We start from the raw sequence: 23,905 nt of genomic DNA, 5'->3' as shown, positions 1-23,905 counted from the left end.
TGAATGTAGGAATGGCCAGATTTCAATCATTACTTTAATAAAAGTTTTGGTTGTTGTGTGGGTTTTTTTTCCCAACAGCATAATAAGGTTGTCAGTTTTTATTTGTGAACTAGTTATTGTAGAAGCCAATTTACATAAAAGGCAATTTTCAGTTGAGAAATACCATCAAATTACTAGGTTTCTTAGAGAATACCATGTAAAATTTGGTATGGTCTGTGATATTTAATACTTTGATCAAAGACTTGGGAGATAACATAACATCACTGACAAAAGCTTCATCTCAAAAAGAAAATGAAGAGAAGTAACAAGGAAGAGGAGAAGTCTATGACCTACAGTGGTCCAGATCAGTCAGCTAAATAAAAAGAACTGTGCTTTGAATGCTTTCAAACAGCCAGTGTAAACTCATACTTGTAGAACTATTTAATTTATCTTATGTTGTAAAGAAGGACTCCACCTGAACTCAGGGACAAACTGCTGCAGCATGAATTTCCAGGTAACTTTGAAATCAGTCAGAGACACAAAAAATTGTTGTTTAACATAAACCTTCAGTTTATAGCAAATTATTTTGCTCCATAATCAGTGTGGTGGGAATTACCTATGAGGGCATCTGGAAGGCTGTGTTTGATTGGGATTTCCCCTGTTAAAGACATGCTGAACTGGAGAGGGCTCAAGTTAAGTACTGGAAATTGGTGGACTTAATCTCTCTTAAAGTAAAAGAATTTAGATTACTGGCTCTTTAATCTGGTGGGGAAATGTACAAGATATCCCCTAGCTGAAGTTAATTCTGAACACATGCAGCTCAAATATGGGGCATATCTTTGTTAGCAGTAAGAGAAATTATCCAGGACAAATGTTGTAGCTTCCCTTCAACAGATTCCCTGCATAATTCCCTTTTTTTGTCATCAAGTTTGAATTTTCACTCGTGCTGTAGTATAAACAGATAATTGCATAGGTGTTTGTTAAAGAACGTCAAAAGAAATTATCACAGCTGTTCTCTTTATTTGGTTTGATTATCTATAAATCCTCTTAATGTACCTTGATTATTGATTTTTAACATTATCTAATTAAAACCAAACAACACAACTTTCAAGGCTATGGATAAACCCATTTAAAGTTAGCAGACAACTTGCTTTTGAATACAATTATACAGTATAATTGGAAAGGAACAGCACATACATAATTTCAAAGGACAGAAATAATTCAACAAAATGAACATAATGGCTGTTCTTGGGACCTTTTTACTAGATATATCCTTTCATAAACATTGTAAAATGCTGGCTTGAATGAACATATTTGAGAAATTCTACCTTAAAAAGACATCAGAATGATGTACTTTACTGAGATATCTCAAATCCACTGACTCCTCATGAAATTCAGTTTCATATATAACAGCTCTGTCAATGACTTTGGGGGTTCTGTTGGTTTTAATCCCAACCTTGTGTCTATTCCTGTGAGAAGCTACAGACCAACACCTGAGGGTTTCTCAAAAAATTTGGTGGAGTTCTTTTTATCTTGAGGAATACAGTAAGGAATGTGATAAAAATGATGACACAGTTTCAGAGAAAACATATAATGCTTAAATACAAGGATTATTAAATAGCATTGAGAAAAAATTCCATGGAAATATGCAGGGAAAGGTAGCTCTACTAGACAAATATAAAATCTAGCAGCAATTAGCATATCAAACACATAAGGATGAGATATATTAAAACCAGGCAGAATTTTTACCCTGGATTACTTGGGCAGATTTAGAACTAAACCTAAAAATTTCCTATCTTAGACTTGCAACTCAGTTAGCTCAGCTAGTAAGGGAGCTTCTCCAAATCCTGGAGCATTTTTTTGTGGGAATTAAAGGCATTTTTCAGATTACATTTTACCTTTTTCTGAAACTGCTGTGTCAAGAATACCAGAAGCTGAGTGTGTATTGGAGTGGCAGAGAGAGTTCACTGCAGCTCTACACACCAGTTTCCCAGAACAGTTCTGTGTATGACAACACATATGAGAACAGCATATTTTTACTTGCTTAACTCATTGCATAAAGCTGGATGATGGGTACTCTGCTTAGCTGTTTCCAAGACTACTGCTGTGTTAACAAAAACAATTATCTGTGAAAGAGAAAAAATTCTAAATGACCTTAAGAGGCACAAAAAGGTACTGAATTACCAAAAAAATCCGAATTCAGGATAAATTATTAATTTGTTAATAACCCCTGCAATTTTTTTGCAGAGGTTACAAAACTCAAGGGACCTCATGAGCAGAAGGAGGAAAAAATGTTGTTTTTGAGAGTAACTGATTTGCACTGGGCTCACAGGGTAAGAGTTGGGGTACTTCTGATGAGCTGTGAGCAGTGGGGTACAGCAGAGAGCTCCAGCTGTAGGTCATCTCCCAGAGCCCTTGTGTGAGAAGGAGCTTGTGGCATTTCTTGGGGTGAGAGAACCCTTCCTGCAGCCTGCCCCACAGTGGGGAAAAGGTGCTTGTAGGAGGTGTAGGAACAGTGGATTTGGAGAGCCATTATTTGCACTTGTGCTTTGTTTCCCCATTCCTGTGAATTTCTGAAGATCTTACGGACTTTGGTAGCATTTGTTTGTGGAGGGGTTCCACAACGGGAAGGACTGTTCCACAACGGGGCAGGACTGAGGAATAACTCGTCCTGTGTTCACCAGATCATCGCCCATCCCAGGTAAGGGTGAGAGTGAGACTCAAGGGTGGGTATAAATATTTCTCTCCTATGTTTCTGGAGGGGGACTGGGCCTCTCTTGCATATTTGCAGGGGATGACTGGGGGCTACATGTTATTATTGTTCCTAAGCAACTCACTTGCTGTGGGAACCCCTGCTATGCCAGTGCCACAGAGTTTGCATTATAGAGTGTCAATTTTGTCCTGGCAGTTTCTTGATTTTCTTTCTTTACCTTACTGAAAGAGGGGCTTTTTGGTGTTGGGTTGTTTTTTTTAATACACTCAGTGAAACACACAGTGAAAGGTGCATGATAATAGAGGCTCCAAGACAGCTATGCACTCATAATAACCTGTGTTCACATTTAAAAGCCTTAGCCCCTGAGTGTTTCTATGAAAGCAACATAGTGCAGGCCTATTTATTACCTGCCAATTCCATTTCTTAGAGTGGAGTTGCCTCTGAGCCAGAGTATTTTCTGCAAAAACATGTTCCTGCGGATGGATGTGGGGGTGGGTGGATGGGTGGGTAGGCAGAGGAAAAAGATGGGTATGATGGGAGGACAGTGCCTAGATATTGCTGTAGAAAATATCTTGGCTATTTATTCCTCAAGGCAGATGGTGCTTTTTGGTTACCTTCACCAAAAGGAGCTGTACCTGTTAGTGAGGGTGTGAAGAAATGTCTCTGCAGTGAGGGGCTGAGGAAAGGCAAACTAAGGGATTTGAGCAAGATCCTGATGCAGAAAGATTAATGTGTGAAGGTTAAAGGGCTGGGCAGGGGGAACAACACAGAGCTGTTACCCTGAATTGTGGGCACTGGTCTGTTGCATGCCCAGGAGAAGATAAGTTATGTCCATGCTGCAGGGGGATTTTCAGAGCCCAGAGGCATAGTGACATACTGCCAGAAAATATTGTCCTGCTGCAGCCACTCTGGTCCTGTGTGAGCTCACACCAAGGTGACTTGTCCAGCCCAGCTTTTTCTGCTCTTTTGGTCCAGCATCTTCTTAAACCGCTCCTGAGCAAACAGCTTAGAACAGAGCTCTCATCTGTGCGCTTGTGCTCCTTCCTCTGCAACCATCCAAAGGGCTTTGTGCATCTGTCCCTGAGCAGCTCAGCACACATCCCTGGCAGATCAACCCTTCCACACCACAAGGTGGGGTTAATTTTTTCTTAATGTGCTTGCTTAGAGTGCTCTCTATAATAAATAACTATAATCAAAATGGCCTCATCCTAGAAGCTTCATACTGTTTTACAGTCTTATGTTTGATTGCTTTCATTTCCACTGCATTAGTTTCCCAGTAGCTTTAAGAGACTTATCTTGGATTTACACTGACTCAGGGAAAACAGAATCAAACCATCTTTGTAAGATGTGGGGGAGATTTTGAATAAGTAAGGCCGGAAAAGGAGAATTTCAAATTACAACAAAAGAACACATGCTGTTTTTTTCATGTGTTGGCTCCTGGAACTTCACCACAATATTAAATAAAGTGCTTCAGCAGTTTCTAAAAAATGCCATTTAATGTTTGCTGGCCCCTGGAAGTACTAAACATTGTCACATTTGTTGAAAATGCCCATAAAAAGCTCCTGGGAATTTCATCCCCATGCCTTGCAGCTTTGATAAACTTTTATAGCAATCTGGTGTAGTACAGCATTTCTAGTAAGAAGTACTGTGTTTGTGTGGCACTGAAAAATACAAAAAAAAATTGCACTTTAATCTTTATTCCTGTCAGGTTAAAATATATATCAATAAACCAAATCCCTAAAAAGAGACAAAACAGATGAAAATGGTAGGAAACTATATGTGCTCTTATATTCAATAAGATTCCACTCACCATTTTATTTTTTCCGGAGACTGCAGAAGAATTGTACCTTCACAAAATATAAAATTCTGGTTGTAGCCCAAGTCCTGAATATTTAATTAAATCAGGAGTAACTGTATTGTAGAACCAGTCTGGGGAAAGAACAGACATATTTTGGATATTTTGAAGAACTTGTCCCTGAGTTATGAAAGACAGAGCTTCAAGTACCTGTGCCACTTGCTTGAGGCAAGAATATTCCTCCATCAATATTTCAGACTTGCATTATAGCTGTAAAGCTTCTGGGTGTAAAAGCTACTTACTGTTTGTTTACCTTCTGACACAAACTTCACTGAAATCAATATATTTTGCTGCTCGGTAGAATAGCATATTTTTGCCTTCACACTTTTGCATTGCACTCTAGGAAAAAAAACCAAATTGATTCCAAAGCCAAATTTACAATCCAACATTCTGGTTCTACCTGCTGCCTCATGTTGTGGAAGAGGAAAAAGGCAAAATGAATTGGTGGGAGAAAAAGGAAGCATTGACACATATCCCTACACAACTATTTTTAGATTTGTATGTCAACTGAAACTGATTGAGCTTCTGTGAATGTTTTCATTTTCCTGTCATCTTCCAGTATTTGTGGACTTCCATTTTCATTACGAATATCAAGAACAGAATCACAGAATCACTTAAATTGGAAACGACTCTAAAGATCATCAAGTACAGCTGTTAACCCAACTGAATCATGTCCCTCAGTGTCACACCTACATTTAAAAGATATTTAGAGGTCTTTCAAATACCTCCAGGAATGATGTGCCAACTTTTCCCTGGGCAGCCCATTTCAATGCTTGACAACCCTTTTGGTGAAGAAATTGTTCCTACTGTCCAATTTAAACCTCACCTGGTACAACTTGAAGCCATTTCCTCTCATCCTGTCAGTTGTTACCTGGGAGAAGTGTTTGACCCCCACCTGCCTACAACTTCTTTTCAGGTAGTTGCAGAGAGTGATAAGGTTCTCCATGAATATCATTTTCCCAGGCTAAACAACCCCAGCTCCCTCAGCCACTCATAAGATTTATGCTCTAGACCCTTCACCAGCTGTGTTGCCCTCCATCATTCAAAATAAAATATTGTCTTCTGGAATAAATTTGAGATCAATTTTTTGCAGACTGTAGGAATATATCTAGTTTGCATAAACAGAAATATGACTCAAAAGATTTTTGCAAGTGTAGACTTTTGATGCAAGTACAAGATTATCTGTTGAATTTTGAGATTCCTCGTTATAGTACTTAGGCAATTTTGAAGCAATTTCAGTCTGCAGAACGGTGGCATGGCTGAGCTTCATATTTCTGCTCCAACTTTTTCTTCTGAAAAGTAGAGGTTTAGTGAAGGAATGTGTGGGCTTTACACAGGTGGAGTTTGTTCCATTTTGGGAAGATCTTTAGGACAAAGTTATTCCACAGGTGGTAAATGTGCCTACTGGAATTCTGCCACAGGAACAGTCTTTCAGAATTGTATTAGACTGATGAGTCAGGCTTCACATCTTTTCTTTAGAGACTAACAGGATGTCACTTGTCACAATACTACTATCTGCTTGCTTATTTTTCTCACTGTTCCAGAAAGAATAAAATCAATATTTGTGTAGTAGCCCTGCTTGCTCAAAGACTCTATAGTTCAAATCCTAATAAAAATAGGCCTCTGAAAATAAAGAGAAGAAAAAAGAACAAAAGAGTAATAAGAAAAAAAGTTGTTGCTGAGACTTGAAGGACTCTGGCTTCACTAAAACTTCATTAGCTAAATGTGATGTGAAAACAATAACACACTTGCAGTCATTGTGGAAGTGAGGAGATATTTCTCTGTGCTTGTCAGGATCTATCAGTAGCAGATCTATTTACATGACAGACTGAAAAATCTCATGGGTATTAACCAGTCTTACTCACTTTTGACAGGGGTCACTTTTTAGTAAGTGCCCTAGAAGTGAAAAGCTTTTTTTGTAACATCAGTTCCATGAGTCATTCCATTTCCCCCCATAGTGGCTAATATAATTTAATTTCCCTCTCTTCACCTGTCATAAGAGAATCAGGGGAAAAGGGTTGCTTTAATTTACTTGCAAATTAATTTATATAATTTGTTTGAGGTTTCCTTCTTTCATAGAGCTTTCTTAAAATTAGAACAAAATTAAATGTGTTCCTAGCCTTTGCAGAATACATTGATTAGAGCTGAATTATGTGCAGTTCTGGTGTACACTGAAATTTGCATGACACATCTCTCCTGGAGTGAAACTAAAAAAGGAATTTGATTCTTATCCTATTTTCCAACAGATACAGACCATTCACCATTAAAGCAAATAAGCTGTGGTCAACATTTAGAAAAGATGAATGTGTACATTTAATGAATGATGCAGCTGTTAGAATAAAAGTAGTAGTTACCTAATCTGTGTTAACTAAATAGACTGTTTATTAAGAGATAATTATTGAGAACATATTTATTTATCCTTTTCTTAATCATACTGCAGCAGTCTCTACAGTCCCCAGTTTCCATCCAAACAGCATCCTCCATAAATACTGTAAGATCTTGATTGGGAAAATACATGTTTAGTATGACTGCTGTGAGCATTTGAAATTATATAAGCATATGTCTGCTAATACGTGAAAAGGTAGCAGTAGCATATATATTTCCAGGGGCTAAGGAGGCACTGCCCACATTTGCAAGCCCATCACAGCAAATCTGAGCCTTCTGGTCTCAAGTAAGTGACAGTTTCCAGCCTCATAATCTGCAAGTAAGACTGAAAGGTGTGTGGTATGAGGTGTTATGGGGTTGCAGCCTGTAAATGGGAAAGGATCAACAGAGGACTCACATTCCACAGGAAGTTATGTGCACATTTAACTTGTCACTTTAACAAAGTTTCACTGAGAGCAAAAGGAGAAATCCAACAAAGCCATCTCTACTGAGTTCTTTGACCCCAGAATATTTTTGCAGGTTACTATACAACTCACTGTACTTCTGAAAATACCAGAACAATTTTTCTCCCATCTTTTTTGCTGCCTTTTTATTTTCTTGTCCTATTTCAATGTATTCTTTCTGCATCAGTTTTGAGAAACAATTCATTCTTAATTTGTAAAGGCCATATATGAGAAATTATATTTGTATGTGTAGAAGAGAGAGAAAAAGAAAGAGACAGAAGTTGTCCTCTGTCTGCATCCAGGAGGAAACAGCTTCTCAGGTAGCTATCCCAGTAAGGGAACAGCACATTAGTTTGTCTCTGTGATGATATAAAATAGCATCTCCCCCACCTGACTTCACTACTCAGACAGTCTCTACTCCCAGATGGCTAACATAAAAACCCCATAACCTTGTGATAGTGTTACATGAAAGACAGGTCATATATGGGTTCTAACCAGTATAAACTGTAAGAATTGCTGCTGTGGGAGAGGGAGTAATTACAGAACCTTTGATCTGTAAGGATACAGCCAGGTTATCCCATGGTGGTTCATTTCTTCCCAACCCTTCCCAAAGAGTGTTGGCTCTCTGATGATTGAAACGCAACAATTAAATGCTAAGAAAACTGGAATTGTCATGCTTTTATAGATTTATTTTCCCTCAAATGCTTACACAGATACATACTGGATTTTTGTTCATTGAACATAAGCCCTGTCAAAGGTATCTGCACTTTTTAAACTTTGGAAATGACAGCTTTCTGATCAAAGGAAGCATTCATCTCCTTTCCATCCTTAGGAATAGTACTGTACTGGTTCACTTCCAAATAACACATCTCATGTCTTGTTGCTTTGCTTTTTCCTTAAGACGTATAATTTACCATAGCAAGCTTTTCAATTAGGGCCTGATCCAAAACTTTAACTACTCTTGTGGGGGGGAAAAAAGCCCAACAAAACCTACGCTGCCTTCAGGCTCTTTCAAGCAGTTTTATGTACAGTTATTCACACAGTGGTCACACTCGCGTGACAAGGCTACACTAAAGGGACAATATATACAATACAGCATTTCCTTAGGATATTAACAGTAATTTTGGATAGTAGGAAAGCTACCTTTTCTTCTCCTTTTTGTGTCAGTTCTGGCGATCAACTGTGAAATGTGACAGTGATTAGATGTGGCATCTTTCTTCTGTACCATTATTTTGATGCACCAAAACTTAGTCTCTTCTCTCTCTCTCTTTTGTTGTTTTTTTGTTTCGTTTTGTTTTTTGGGTTTTTTTTTTAAGCTCAGACAAAGATTCACGACATTTTTGGGAATTAGCCACGTGATCCACATTTCTGACAGCTGCACAGGGGAATTTCTATTATCTTTCTTGTCTGTCTTTTCAGCTTTTACCAGAATGTGAAACAGAGAAAACCCTTCTGACCACTACACTAGCATGATATCAGTGTGACTGGAAAATGGTAAAGAGAGAGGCTTTAGTTTTCCACAGAGTGTGCCAGCATCATCCTAATGTGGGCACTTGTTCAACCAGCTGGTGAGTCCAAGTACTCAAAGTGGAGTCTCTAACCGGGAAACATCCCTCACAGCCAGCAGCGTGCTGGTGTAAATACCCAGAGGGCAACCACAGCAAGCTTTGTAGTGGGAAAAGGGCAAGCAATCCCCCAGATGGAAGCGGGGAAAGCCTGGAAAGGGGCACAGACAGGAGATTTTGCACAGGTTTCAGGAGTGCCAGATGCTGCTGGAGCACTCAGGGTGTGCCTGAGCACAGCGCAGGGATCAAACTCATGCCAGTAACTCATCCCCAAGCCTGATCCTTCCTGAGCTGCAGACTAGCGGAAAGTTGGGGTTCCTGCTGCTCTCGCCTGCGATCCGGGAGCGCATCAGCCCGACGCCGCGATCCCTGGCTGAGCCTGTGCCTCGCAGCCGCTCGTCTGCGCATGAGTCGCTGCGGGAGGCTCCGCGGCTGGAGTATTTGAGGGGCTGGGCAGCGGGGGAAGATGCTCAGAGCCTGCGGAGGCCGTGCGCCCGGCGGAGCGGAGCCGCGGGCTCGGGGGCCGCGCTGCGCGGCGTGAGGGCAGAGCCGGAGCGCCGCTCAGCACCGCGGACAGCGCCCGGCCAGCGCCGTGACTCCGGCCCCGCTCCCCGATCTCCCGCTCCCAACCTCGGGTACCCCCATCTCCCCTCATCTCCCGATCCGCTCGCTGCGTGCCCCGGAGCCCCTACCCTCGGTTCCGACCCGCTGCCCCGCTGCCTGACTCTGCTGTCCCTGCCCCGTCCAGCCCTCCAGCCGCGCTCCCCTCGCCCCTCTCTCCGCACCTTCGACTCCGCTGCCCGGCCCTGCCCTGCTCGCTGCCCCCGGCGCTGCCCCCGGCGCTGCCCCGCCGCCGGCACCATGCGCGGGCGGCCGCGTTGGGCGGCAGGCGAGGCTGCGGTGCCGGCGCGGGTGCCCCCTTCCTCCTGCCCTCGCCCGCTCCAGGCGACCCGCTGAGAGATGGACTTGGCAGGCGTGCTGCTGGCGCTGCTCCTCGTGCTGGTGCTGGTCGTCTCTCTGCTCTCCAACCTCCTGGTGCTGCTATGCTTCGTCTACAGTACGGAGATCCGCAAGCAGGTCGCCGGGGTTTTCCTGGTGAACTTATCCTTCTGCAACCTGCTTCTCACCGTTCTGAACATGCCTTTTACCCTGCTGGGCATCCTGAGGAACCCGCAACCCCTCGGGGGCTGCGTCTGCAAGGCGGTGGGTTTCCTGGAAACTTTCCTGACTTCCAACACAATGCTGAGCATGGCAGCGCTCAGCATCGACAAATGGATTGCCGTGGTGTTCCCCCTAAGCTACACCAGCAAGATGCGGTATAAGGACGCTGTGATACTGATGGGCTACTCGTGGCTCCACTCCCTCACGTTCCCCTTGGTATCCTTGTTTTACTCGTGGGTAGATTACAACAGCGTTTATGCCTCTTGCACCTTACACCTGAAGGAAGAGACAGAGAGGAGAAGGTTTACAGTGTTCACCATTGTCTTTCACTCCACCAGTTTCATGCTGTCTCTGGTGATTTTGTGTTTCACCTATTTAAAGGTGTTGAAAGTTGCCCGGTTCCACTGCAAGCGGATAGACATTATTACCATGCAGACTCTGGTTTTGCTGGTGGATATCCACCCCAGGTAATCGTGCGCATTCGGATTCGCAGCCCCCGGTCACTCGCGGGAGTTATCCCGGGCGGGAGCGATATCCCGCCTCCCCAGCACCCTCTCCTGCCTGCCCCGGCCGCATGGAGAGCTCCTGCCTCTCGTTTCAAACGCTGTTTACAGTGCCAGGAGCAGTGACTTGTGCATTTGTAGCCTTCCCTGTTTCAGTGCTAATCGGGCTCTCCGGGTTATGCCACTTGCCTGAGCTCCCTCCAAGCGGGAGGCACCGCCTTGTTGAGTGCGATTGTCCCGAGTCTCGGCGGGGCTGGGGCTATCCTCCTTCCCTCTGGGCTACCCTCTTCTCCCCGAGGGGATTTGCCTTCCTCTCCTCCGGGAGGCTGCCCTCCTCCCCTCGGGGCTCCCCTCGGGGCTGCCCTCCTTCCCTCGGGGCTGCCCTTCTCTCCCTTCCCTTCCCTTCTCGGGCTCAGGGGCTTTCGGGCATGGAGAGGGCTCTTCCCTCTCCCTTGGGCTCGCGTCTCACCTCCTCCCTTCTTGCCTTAACACCCTTACTGCTCTTTTCCCTCCGTAGCGTGAAGCAGCGCTGTCTGAACGAGCAGAAAAGGAGGAGGCAGCGGGCTACCAAGAAAATCAGTATTTTTATAGGGTCGTTCGTGATCTGTTTTGGTCCTTACATTATCACCAGGTTAGTATCCCCGGTAGGGGTGGGCGACTTTGCGGGATCAGGATGTCCTGTGATGTCCAGGTGCCCGGGGGTCCTACAGCTAATTTTGGGGGGCCAGAGACAAACGGAGCCCCGGGACCTGTCGTGAGGGGCAGAGGACACAAACACAGACACAAACACAGACACGCTGCTCCTGTCCGCACACCCAATCCTAGGGGACAGCCCCGGCGGGACCTGGCTCTCCTTCCCTCATCACAGCCAGGTCTGGGCACCTCTGCCAAAAGCAAGTGGCTTTTAGGACAAGTACCGGGAATTAATTACATGCCAGGGGGAGATAAAAGCAGTCTGAAAGTCTTGCCACCCTTCATTATTAGCAAAACCCTCACAATAGAGAGGAAAACAGACAGATTTTCTCATTAGCTTAGGTTTTATGGTTTTGGTTTTGTTTTTTCTTCTTTTTTAGGCATAAGGCCAAGCTTGCTGCTGTTGAAAGCTGAGTTGATATAATTTAAATTTGTCCATGCTGATAATTTGTCAGATAAGATTTCAGTCCGGAAACATTAATGCTTGTAGATATATTGCTAATGGTGCAGCACAGACTTGTGATAAGGTGCAAAAGTTTTCTCCCAGGAAAAGCAATACTTAGACTCCTTAAATGTATAGGAAACACCATGTTCCTCAACTGGGCAGAATTATAAGCATCCATCCTGGTGGTTAGCACCTTTCGAAGTGTTCATACATCATTGTTGTTATCTACTTGTGTAGTCTTCATACAACAGATGATAATTATTGTTTTTAAATCCTGTGTAAACCAGGGAGCTGGAAGTCAGTGTAGTCAGTGAGCTGGTAGTCATTCCATCATTTAGTCTCTAATCTCTAAACTTAATTGGACCACATCTTTCACAAGGGATTTTAAAAAATATTTCCTACTTTCATGGTGTGTTCAAGATGGCCTTGAAGAGTGCTGACTTGTGTTGAGGGAGGAGCACCAGTGTGCAAAACCCCCAGGTGAGGTCTTCTTCAAGGTTGTTAGCAAGCTGCCAGTGTCTGCAGCCACAGCAGCTCACAGAAACTGGCCAACTTTAGTGCTCTGATCTTACAGTGACACACATACAGGCCATTTATGGTCAGTGCCACTGTCCTTTTCTGAGAGGAGTAGGGGACAGGTTAAGGCCAGTGCACTAAGCAGACAATATTTTAAATTTTTTTAAGTGACATTTATTTCAGTTCCCATTTACATGTTGAAAAGGATTCCTTCCTGATTTTCTGGATAACTACATCTTTTTTCTGCAGTTAAAAGGATTATTACAAATATTAACATTACATCACATAGTTAAAAGGTCAGTTTATCATTGTTCAGTACATTTTGAGTCATGTTCTATTCACTTTTGCCATAATCAGGATGTAATTATGTTGAGTAAAGTGGATTTTGCCATCTTCTTTCCATCTGAACATTACCAAGCTCAGCAAATTCCAAACGTGGCCACATTTTTCAGGGTGGAGGTATTTCTCATAAACTTCTAAAATAAAAGTTACTTCCTTCTTGGCAAATGTGAGATGGTGCATTTTCTATGCGTGACAAACTGGTACCTACTGAATCACTACAGAGGAGGCTGAGGGCTGGTTTATGGAAATGTGTGTCAAGGTACAGCTTCTGTCTGTCACAGGGACTGAGCTGGTTCAGTGACAGCAGAATGGGAAGTTTTGGGGAGGACATCCTAAAAGGCTTCTTGGCTCAAAGACAAGAGAGTGCCAAGACAGCACTTCATGAAAGGTGGTGATGGAGGTGAGACTGGAGGACTTGCTGCTGTGCCTGTTTCTCTGTTCTTCCCTCATTCTGGTTTTTAGGGGGGTGGTACAGAAGCATTCTCTGGGGAAGTAATGTAAAAGCCATCCTCCCTGTTGTCTTGCTCTTGGCCTGGTGACTCAGGTTGCATTGTGAGCTCAGTATTTGCTCCTCACTTCAGAAATTTGAACGAGATTAGGCTCATTAGCAATATATTCGTCTGTTCACTAAGAGACGACAGATGAATTTAAGCTCTTTTGAAACAGCACTGAAAACATGAAAATCATACTAAGATACATTCAGATGGGTATTTCTAAGTCTGACTCGTTTTGGCCAGACCCTTTATCTTATTAAAATCTGTGTGATTTTTCTTCTGTTGGCTTCAGTGCAATTAAGTTAGGATCCATAATGCATTAATGGGAACATAGTAATACATCTATTTTCAAGACTGAAAGATATCTTACTCTTCTTACTTAGTGTCTTTATAAAAACATCAATTGTGTAAATATCAATCATATATTTCTTGTATTAGGATGATATGCAGGATGAGAGAAACCTAAGCAATCCCATAGCAGGTGTCATTTATTGCATTTTTTTTTCTCATATTTTGTATCTTCCTATTCTACTTATTTTGAATTCACCAGAACTTTTTCTGGGCAGCTTCAAACAGAAATCATCTGGTTTTTTAAATGCACTTGCCATAGGAATTATTTAACTTTTAGCCATATAAATAAGAAATTTTCCTGTCACTCGTAGCAATGTTCAGTCCAAATGATGGTAAGTCAGCTTTTCTATGAGGAGGGACTGGAACAGCTTCAAAAGGCAACACCCTGAAAGTCAGGAGCTCTGCATTTTGGAAAGAGGACAGAAGGTTCTTCAATCCTCGAGAAAGCTTCTCATCTTACATCTTCAAACAGTGATATCTTAGAGTACAGAAAAGGGCTATTTTATCTCCCAGAACATTTTCTTTTCTTCTGAGATGAATAGAGCAAGGTAGAATACTCTTGCTCCTGCAAAAGATTTTACAAAATACATACACAAAATAAAAGTTCCTCACCCTGTTCTTTCTGCCTTCCTGAAGGATTTGCAGAGGAGTTGGGTGAGACATTTACTGGAATAGTCTGAAGGATTGTCCTCACTTCTGTGGAAAAAATGTTTAACTTAGTTGTGGTTTCTGCCCCCATGATTAATGCATCTCTCCCAGCTGAGGTGCTGAGGCCACTAATCATCCGTGAAGCACAGACCAGGAGACACAGGTCTGGAGGTAGCTGACTGGTCATATAATGATGATAAAAGTGTTGTCTCCTTGTTTTCTTTGGCCAGTCTAGAAGTGAGCTAAATACACACAAAAACTTCCGTGGCTGAGTAGTTGTAGGTGTGCTGCTAGGCATACTGTGGGACTGCAGGTGCCAGCCAGACCTCCCGGAGGTACTGCCAGGTTGTTTTTCTGCAATGGTCTGACATGAATCTGATTTGCATCCATGTTGATTCAACACAGTGGGCTAATGAAGGTGCTCTGGTCTGTGCCTGAGAGAATGGATTCAGTGACTTAGACCACGTTTCTGGTGTCATTTGAGATGCTGCATGGTATCCAAGTCCTTCACCTAGGCTGGCAGATATGCCACAAGACCTTCCAGGAGCAGCAGCCTGATGCCAATGGGGTTATGTCCAAATGTCTCAAGTGTCACTAGACAGCTCTACTCAGGAAACTGAGGTCAGTGAGTCTGGGTGACCTGAGTCACATGTGTCTATCCCAACCTTGCTGTGGGAGAGACGTAGTCAATTATGTCACCACAATTTTGACCACTTACCAGCACAGGTCAGTAAATTCAGAAAGTGAACAGTAAACTGCAGCACTCCCTTATCTCCTCTGCACAGAAGCATTACCACTGAAAACAGTTTTTCCCTCTTTCCATAGTAGGAATTGATTTTATCTCCCAGTGGCCTTGCTAGGAAAGTTGTCTTTGCCCCTATTGAATGTGAGAAGTAAGTACACAGCCCTTCTCCTTCAGGGATTGTGTACTGTAAGAAAATAAATGGTACTTGAATGTTTCATGAAGCATGAGTTGAGCACTGAGCTCAGTGTGAATATAACACTCAAGCGTTTCCATTTCTCTTTAATGTTTAACAGGTTGATAGAGCTCATTCCTTTTGTTACCATAAATTACTACTGGGGAATTATAAGCAAGTGCCTCACCTACAGTAAGGCTGCATCAGATCCGTTTGTTTACTCACTTTTACGTCAACAGTACAAAAAAGTTCTGATCAACATCGTCAACAGGATACTTAAGAGGGACCTGTATCCGTCATCTGGGTACAACAGTTCTCTCGACACCGAAAACGATTACTGCTTGCACAGGACAAACTGACAACGGGAAAGCATTCCCCTTCCAGGGAGACAGGTGCTTGCTGCTGCTGGAACACTGCCTCTCTCCTCTCCTGCTGACAGTGGTGACAGCGTCTCCAGGGTGTGAAGGCTGCACTAATGCGACACATTGCAGCGTGGACTTTCAGCAAAAGGCTCTTCCCTGGTCTGCAGCCAAGCACAATTCATGGCAAAGCCTTGGGCCCCAGCCAACAGAGCTGGCTTGAGGGGTTTCAAGAGAGCCTTTCGAGGTTTTAGAGGAGCTTAGACAGCTCTCAATGTTCCATGTGTGAAGACTTTGTATGTCTTGGAGCGTTCCATATCAGACATGACATTCCAGTGTCTTCTGGGAGCACAGGAATCCCCACACTGGAAGGACAGGCTCAGAGTCCTCTGTGCTGCACTGTAACTTGGCAGCCCAGGCTCTGCTGTTGCTTTTGAACATTAAAAATAGGTATTTTAATTGATTGATTTATTGTATTGGTGCCTCAAGTGAGTCAGCACTTTGAATCTGAGATTGATATGATTATTATTATTTATTACTAGGCATCATGATTGTAACATAGCCTTTAGGAAGTGGTATATATATATATATATATATATATATTTGATATGCCAGTATTCTATCAAGCATAACCAAAGTCCACATATCTGAGTTACTAATATTTAGCACTTCAGTGGTATATGATTACAATAATTGCAGCAACAGTAATGAAGACATGTATGGAATTTAGTTAAATAGCACTGTAGTTCCACCACTGAGCTAGTAGTCCTATTCAAGCAAGCTTTTTATTCAGGAAAAAATCAGTAGAAGTGACAGATACCATTGTGTTTAAGATATATTACTTCAGAAACTATCTGTTTTCAAAGGAAAGCTAAAATATATTAATTCTTTTTAAGGGATATATAATGTGTAAAATATTTCATGCATTGGCTATATATGGTGGATTGTCATAATACTGTACAATCTTTTATTTAATTATGATCAATTCATCTGGTGATTTTAAATGAAAATGAAAGATGTCAGAAATACTATAGCAGATCTGCTGCCAAATTCCCAGAAATATAAAGCTACATTGTTATCATATGTATTTTTCTCTTTTATTTCTTTTTAAATTTAAACAGGTTTTGGAAAAATGTGGGAATTATTTTTTAACAATATTCCTTTGATTATATAAGACATATATTAAAATTTAAAATTCTATGGCATTCAGTAAACTACTATTTTCTGATTGAGTACATAAGGGAAAAAGTAAAGCAATTCTAAAGTATATTTTAAGAAAAAGAAAAAGAAAATGACAGTAAAGTACTCTTATTTTTTATGTAACAATGTTCTTGACCCTAAAAAGCATTGAGAAGGCTATTTCTGATCAAACTAAACATATAAGCATGTGATTAGGCACAAATATAATTTTATTTGAAGCTAACAGTTCTATTTCTATGCTGAAAATTAAGTACACACTCCACTGTTTTGCAAAATCAGTGTTGAGCTGTCAGCACATGAAGAGGGTTTTTCCCACCATCCACAGTGAGGAAGGAGAGTGTCTTGTTCAATCCCACTGAAGTCAAGGAAAGATGATGCTGCCTAACAAATACAGTGTTCTCTTACCTCCTGCTTTTAATCTCTGGGGCCTTTACGATGCTCTTTTTTTTTTCTTTCCCCCATGCAAGTACCTTAGGCCTCTGTGCTTTGCATCTATCGTTCTGCCTGTGTTTAAATTGAATGTACTATAATGGTTTTGTCTTCTTAGTAAAGTATTTGTACTCTCTTCAATTTTGTGTAAATACAGTATTTCAGAAAAAAAAAAAATGCTGTCTGTAGAACTTTTTCAGTTTAAATGTCTTCCTGTCTCCCCATGCCTCCCCCTCTTCCACGCTGCTAGAAAAACCTGATGTTTCAGTCTCTCATTTCAGCTGCAACATAAGGACCTGATAACTCTGTGGGGAGTGGGAGGGATGCTAAATTTTCAGTAATTTTTTTAGTCAGTTTTGTGCCAGAAAGTTTTAATAGCCTACAGTAGCTGGCCATGAATAAACATGAGCTTAATGATACCTACACTTGTTAGCTTACCCTCGGTTTCCTAAACAAAATGGTCCTCACTTTGGAAAAGGAATATGTTACATACAGTTAAGTGTATTAAATTGTCACCTTCAAGACATACAAATGAAATAAAGCATTATTATTAGAGAAAATGATAGAGGAGGAAAAAAATAATAAACTTTAAACCAATTACAGTAATAAATTTCTAAAGCTAATAAGCTATAAGGCACATTTTAAAGGTACAAAACAGAACCTAGTTAAAATGCTACCTCTGCTATTAGGTTAATTAATGATGCTTAGGTATGCCAGTTGAGGGTGTACACTTTACAATACTCTCAATCCCACTAAACATTGAGTATCTCTGGAGGTGCTCAGGTCTAGATGGAAAAAAATAAATTATATTTGAGCCTGCACTAGGTGTTGCAGAACATCTCTTAGATTTAATTTCCATATGGAATTAGGAAACCAAGATCTGCAGTGCTGCAGACCAGAAACTAAGGAAGGGCAAGGAGAGCTGTATTGTTCTCAGTCCTGATTTGCAATGAAGTTTAACAGCCTTGTTTAGCATTACCAAAAAGCATCCTCCCCTGCTCAGTATACAGGTGAATTTGTCCTTTCTCTATTCTCCCCACCCAGAGAAGGTCTTGCTCTACTTTCTAACAAAGCAGAAACATTCAGTGAGAGGTCTTGCTTTCATTCCTTTGGCTTCCGGACACAGGCAGAACTCATGAGGTTTGTGCTCCATTCTCCATGCTGTGGGTTATTCAGGGATGGGAGGAGCTGGGAGAAACCACACTCTGCCCCCATTGCTCTGGAATGCCGCAAAAAGTACCCAAGAATTTAGTGCTACATATATCTTACATGATGGGAACATTCAGCAGAGGTTGTGGATTCCCCCTTACTCACATACTGACATCTTAGGTAAAACAGGGGCTACACAGTCCTGGGTACAGGATTTAGTTTGGATCAGAAGATTTCCAACAAAGCTGAAGTGTGATATCCAAAACTGCCAACTCAAAGGTAGTGCTCTTGGAAACTTCATCTGGGTTTCCCACCCAAGGGCCTGGGGTGCCTTTGCTAAGAGACAAGAGACTGGCAAATACTCAGCAGGTGTGTTGTGGAGGTGGAAATGCCACAGGGATGAGCAGGAACTGTCTGAAACTGTGATTTACTCAACACGAGGTGCTGTCTCATCTACCTGTGGCTGAGGGGAAAGGATGGCAAGTTGTTAAGGGTGTGCACAAGAAAATGTCTCAGAGAAGTAAAGCCCCCAAAATTTTATGGGCTGTGGTTTTTCAGCTCCTGGTTGCAATTCAAATTCACAAAGTCCTCTCCACTTCTCCAAATTTTTGTTTTGTCTGCAAAGACTGGAGCTAAGTACTGCACCTCCCCTGAATGACATCCTCCACCTAATGGCAGGCAGGGTATAAACTCTACAGCACAACAAACCTTTAATTAGTCCATGCAAGTGAGGAGACACTAAACTTTAATTCTTAACACACGTTCACCAAAATATTTCCAAGCCTGATGATTTGGTCAGGCGAGATCCAGGATGGCATTTTGAATCTGCCTTTTCAGAAGAAGAAATGGAGTCTGTGTGCTTTCATAGGTGAGTGCTCTGATATCCATTTATAAAAAAGAGGGCCACCTCTTCAAAAAGAAAATAAAGCTTTTTTTTTTTTTCCACATAAACTCGGAGACTGACAAACTGAGTTTCTGAGGCAATAAAGTCGAAGTATTGCTTAGACTACAGATTCCCAAAAGGTTTAGGTATGAGCTGGCTTCCAGCCTGCTAGATCCTGACAGGAGGATGTGCTTCACTACAAAACTAGTTTTCTTGGATGAGAACTTTAGTGTCTCTGAGCTTAGATGGCAGCTGTGCATTGAGGACCTCGAATTCTGTGAATTTTCTCTCCACAAATTCTTTAGCTTCACTGAAGAGCAGACATGTTATTCATCTGGGTAAATTAGCATCTAATAAAATTCTGCAAATAATCTGTGCAGCTCAGTGATTACTGAATACATATTTACCTTGTCTTAATGTGAGTAATGCTGGTATTGAACTTAAATTTCAGAGCTAATTGCAATGTTAGGCTTGTTACATGGTTAAATCTGTTTACAGCTGGAGTCCATGAGCTCAAAAGTCATTTCCAACTTAAATGGCTCTATGATTTTAAGTGACAATCCAAGATTCTTAATGCATGTGCTTGGATATGACCAGAGACTGATCATGCTCTTTACAACTGCAGGTTAAAATCTGAGCTCTTTGATAAATTTAGCAGCATTGAGCCTTATTGAAAAAAAAAAACCCAAAAAACAAAAAACCTTATAACAAGATATTCAAGACCTTCTACGTAAAATGCTTATAAAAAAATCAAACACAAAACACAAACTGAAGAGAACTATCTAGTGTGAGTGGGAAAGTTTGAGTATGTCACTTAGAGGGAATATTTTCTGTTGTATTTGAGGTGCTTTTACCCCCAAAATAATTACCTGCATTTGTGCAGATGGAATGAACAAGCAACTGTGTGTCTGTCTCAAAAGCACATAGCATATTTCAGTATTGTGAAGAGCAAATGGCTGGTTCAGTCTGGTTCAGGAGGACACCTGGTTTGTGGGAAGTGTTAATTACACAAGTAAATCAGAGGTTCTGCTTTTTATTTTTGGAAAGTAGTCCAATTAATATTTAATGGCTCAGCTGGAGACACAGCAGAGATGACCTTAAGAAAGGTTGTAAATATATGAATATCTTTCAGTAGCAGAAGCCTGGGGGAGCAAAATGTCACCTGGCACAGTATATGCAGCCAGCTCCTTCTCTGAGCTGGAGCTGCTTTTCCCTGTGGCTTATGAATGGGAAACTGGCCAAATGACTGGTCCCATTTCTGTGTATTCCTGACTCTCTTCCCTTTAATGTCAGATTTTCCTTGCCAGGACAGGAGGGTGCATGATGCAAACTTGGTGCTTCTGCTCTTTTCTGTAAGTGAGCAATGTATGAGCCACGAGCTGCTCCCAGCCAGGCTTCTCATACATTCTCTATGCAAATGAAGCATATTGAAAAGCAGGTATGTTAGATGTCATAGGGTCCATATGGTTTTAAAGGTAGTTTTGAGTCTTGAGAACTACAAATCATTCCAGTCCACTGACATCACTTTTTAGCTAGATGCCTTTAGCCATAAGTGAAGCACCTTCATTTCAGTGTCCAATCCGCTATCACAAGAGTGTACATTGTTGAGCAGTCCACTGTGGATAGTAAAGATGGCAAAAAACAACCCAAAAACATCTCCTCTGGGACAGAACCTAAGTCTTGTAGTGCATATTTCATCCATCTCACTGCATCCTGCTGTGTCATGTACACGTTTGTATCCAGCAAATTTGGAGCAGACTATCCAACATATCCTCAAGTTTCCACATTTCCTTTCCTTTACCAAATGGATTAAAATCTTCAAATGCTTTCCAAAAAGACTAGAGTGCCTAACACTAGAGTGGTTTTACTTAACCCACTTTCCCAATTTGATTTTTTTTTCCAAGCAAGGTGTAGCACTCAAATTGTACTTCAGTGAAGCCTGACCGTAAGTGGCAGACTCATTACCACCTTCTTTTCACTTTTATAATTCCTGTCATTACATATCCAACCCCTCTGTTCTCTTTGCTTGCAGCTGTCAGCCCTGATGCACATTTTCCGAATGTTTTCTGAAACCCATTTAATTGCTCAGGGCCCTTGGTCCATGGCATGGAACTGGAGATTGGGCTTGTGTGGTTTGTGTGTGTGCATGCATAGAAATATTTAAACATGTTTTAGGTCTTATATTTCATATTTGTCTCTTATCATGGGAAAATAAAATGTTGATTGGTGACGTGTGACCTTTGTGTTACAAAAGGCTGCTGATCACTTCTTGCAGTTCTTAGCTCAGACTGGCTTTCAGTTTGAAATCTGGCTTTTCAGCTATTCAGACCCTTATTGTTATCATTGTTAATGAAGCCTGCTTTAGGCATTTTAAATATCTTTTGGGCTTCTCACACAGAAGTCTGAATACTTCAGTATCCTTTTATTCTTAATGCCTTGCTGGAAGCCAGATAAGTACTAGAACTGCTAATCTCAGAATACCTGAGGCACAGACAGATGAAAGACCACACAGCTGGGAAAGGATCAAATTGCATGAAATGTGGTTTAGAAGATACCTAGGAATGAAAGACAAATAAGGTCATCCTGAATGTCTGTTGATCTTTTGGTCAAAGTTTCTTAAAAATGTGTTTCTCATAATGGTTAAGCATACCTCAGAGTTGACAGTGGAGCTGAATTTTTGGGAGAAAGATATTTGGGATACCAGAATAGGATGTTCCTCCTCCTCTCATCCTGAGGATCTTGCTGTGCCAGCACCATACAAAAAAGGAAGTGGCAGACACCCCTTACTCATAAAACACAGCTGCATGTGTTGAAGTTACAGCTCCCTTTTGAAGTTTTCAAGATGGAGCTTCAGTGTTCTTCTTTGGTGTGACAGCTCAGGCTGGGATCTCTCTTCTTGGAGAGCATCACCATGGTTATGTTGGAATTTTGGTAGATGCTGTGTATGAGAGAGAGCAGACTCCATGGACAGGATGGTGAAGTTCAGCGGGTAGAGCATTTATCACAAAGGAGGGAGGATGCCTCTGCCTCTCTTCTGAGAGCTGCTTATATCCCACCTGTGTATTACATCCCACTCATTTTGTTGGTAGGCAGAAAATAAGATTCCCGAATCAGAAAATAAGTTCAGGGAAAGGTCCTGACTTTACTGACTCTCAGTGGAGGTAAACCAAGATTTTTCTTGAAGGTTTCCATCAGTAGACTCCAAGTCTAAATTTACAGAAATCTTTTAAGAAGGTTGTCTAAGACCACCTTAGTTATGAAGTTTGCTCACCGAAGGAATCACATTAAGGAAAAAATAAAGTTTGATTCTTGTATACCCTAGTGAACCACCTTAACAGCACTGAATGGAAATGTAATCTAAGGTGTAGGTTTTTCTAAAAGTGATAAAAAAGATGTCAAGCAGACTGAAAATGCAGATGGTGTGGCTGTCGAGGAGCCTGCACTCCAGTGCTCTGACAGTCTCTTACACCCCGGAGCCCTTTTCTCCCGGAGCTTTCTCAGGCTGCTGTGCACACTCCTGCTGTGCTCTCTCTGAGGAGTCCCTGTGCCTTGCTGAGCATCTGCAATCCCTCCAGCCAGCCGAATGGGGCACTTGTAAGCTCCTTTCTTCCAGACCCAGAGGAACACAAGGACAGTGGTTCTGAAAAGTAATTCGAACCATGGTAGGTTCCTTTCTTCTTAAACCCCCTGTTTATTCTTCTTATTCCCAAATTACCTCCTACTCAATTATTTTAATCTCTGGGCCTTAGAGCTGGACAGAGACATGAACAACATTTGATGTTTGCATGTCTGCCAGCCTGCCTTCCCTTATCTACTGCTGGAAATTCAGTCAATTCCCATGCTTCCTTCACCTTCATCAGCTTGTAAAGTTTCCACCTGCCCTCTGGTTTCTCATGTCAGCTGAAAGGCAGACTGTTCAGACCCTTTTTCCTTTGATGCATGCCCTTGGGCTATTATGATGATACTCTCACTTTTTTTTTTTTTTTTTTTTTCCTGTGGTTATGGTTTTCTATGGGGTTTCTTTGTTGTCTTTAATCAGTTTTCTACTGACAGCCTTTTCAGTTTTTAAATTTGTGCAGCTGAGCAGGATTGCAAAATGCAAATTAAACAAACTAGGAAGAAAGCTGTGCCCCTCACTTTTTTGTGCTCAAGAAAAAGCAAGCTGATAAAGGAATAAACCCAAGAATCATACTGAATCTACTTTGTCCCTTGGGATTACAGCCTACCAATTTCTGCAGTCAGTGGTACATAGAGAGTAATAATATGACTACTGTCACATTCTCACTTTCAGATAAAATTACCAGATATCCATTTATGGCTGAATCAAGGTATTCAGCATGAATTCCTCATAAAAATAAAATTCTTATTGTTAGAGTTTCCATAAATCTTCCCACCTACTGTCCTAATAGGCATAATGAAGGGAAGATTGGATGGAAATGCAACCTACCCCATGTGGCTGCATAGTGGGTTTCTCCAGGCTCTTTCTGCAATGACTGAATATCTGTAATTGCCCTGGCACTTCAGAGCCTCTATGTCCAAATCAGGTTCAGCCCTTGAATGTCAGCCACCTTTTGATTTTCAGTTGATTTTCATATCACGATATGAACCTGCAAAAAGCCCAGATAAATGAATCCCAGGACCTTCAGCTTTGCAATTTCCCCCACTGCCATGACATTGATTTGACAAGCTCTGAAGGTGGCTGTTGTTTGGCAACTGGAAGCAGAATAGGACCAACATAAGATGGAGTATGTAAATAGTTTACTCTGACACCCTGGCTTCTTCATAGAGGTTGGACTTGCCTTCTGGTAGTATGCAGTTTACTCCAGGGATAAAGAAGGTCTGACTTGAGATTTGTCTAGTACAATAATCTGCAAG

At 41.7% G+C, this 23,905-nt stretch overlaps 1 protein-coding gene across 1 annotated transcript; it reads left to right on the top strand.

Annotated features, from left to right (window-relative positions):
- Window positions 1-9,899: 9,899 nt before the first annotated feature.
- GPR78 (G protein-coupled receptor 78) lies at window positions 9,900-16,661 on the top strand. The gene is made up of 3 exons (XM_002194824.6): window positions 9,900-10,568; window positions 11,122-11,235; window positions 15,132-16,661. The coding sequence occupies exons 1-3, from the start codon at window positions 9,901-9,903 to the stop codon at window positions 15,367-15,369; spliced, it is 1,020 nt and encodes a 339-aa protein (XP_002194860.1). The 5' UTR covers window position 9,900; the 3' UTR covers window positions 15,370-16,661.
- The last annotated feature ends 7,244 nt before the right edge of the window (window positions 16,662-23,905 follow it).

This window comes from Taeniopygia guttata, chromosome 4 (assembly GCF_048771995.1).
Source record: "Taeniopygia guttata chromosome 4, bTaeGut7.mat, whole genome shotgun sequence".
Lineage (NCBI taxonomy): Eukaryota > Metazoa > Chordata > Aves > Passeriformes > Estrildidae > Taeniopygia > Taeniopygia guttata.
This window is presented reverse-complemented; position numbering and strand designations above follow the sequence as displayed.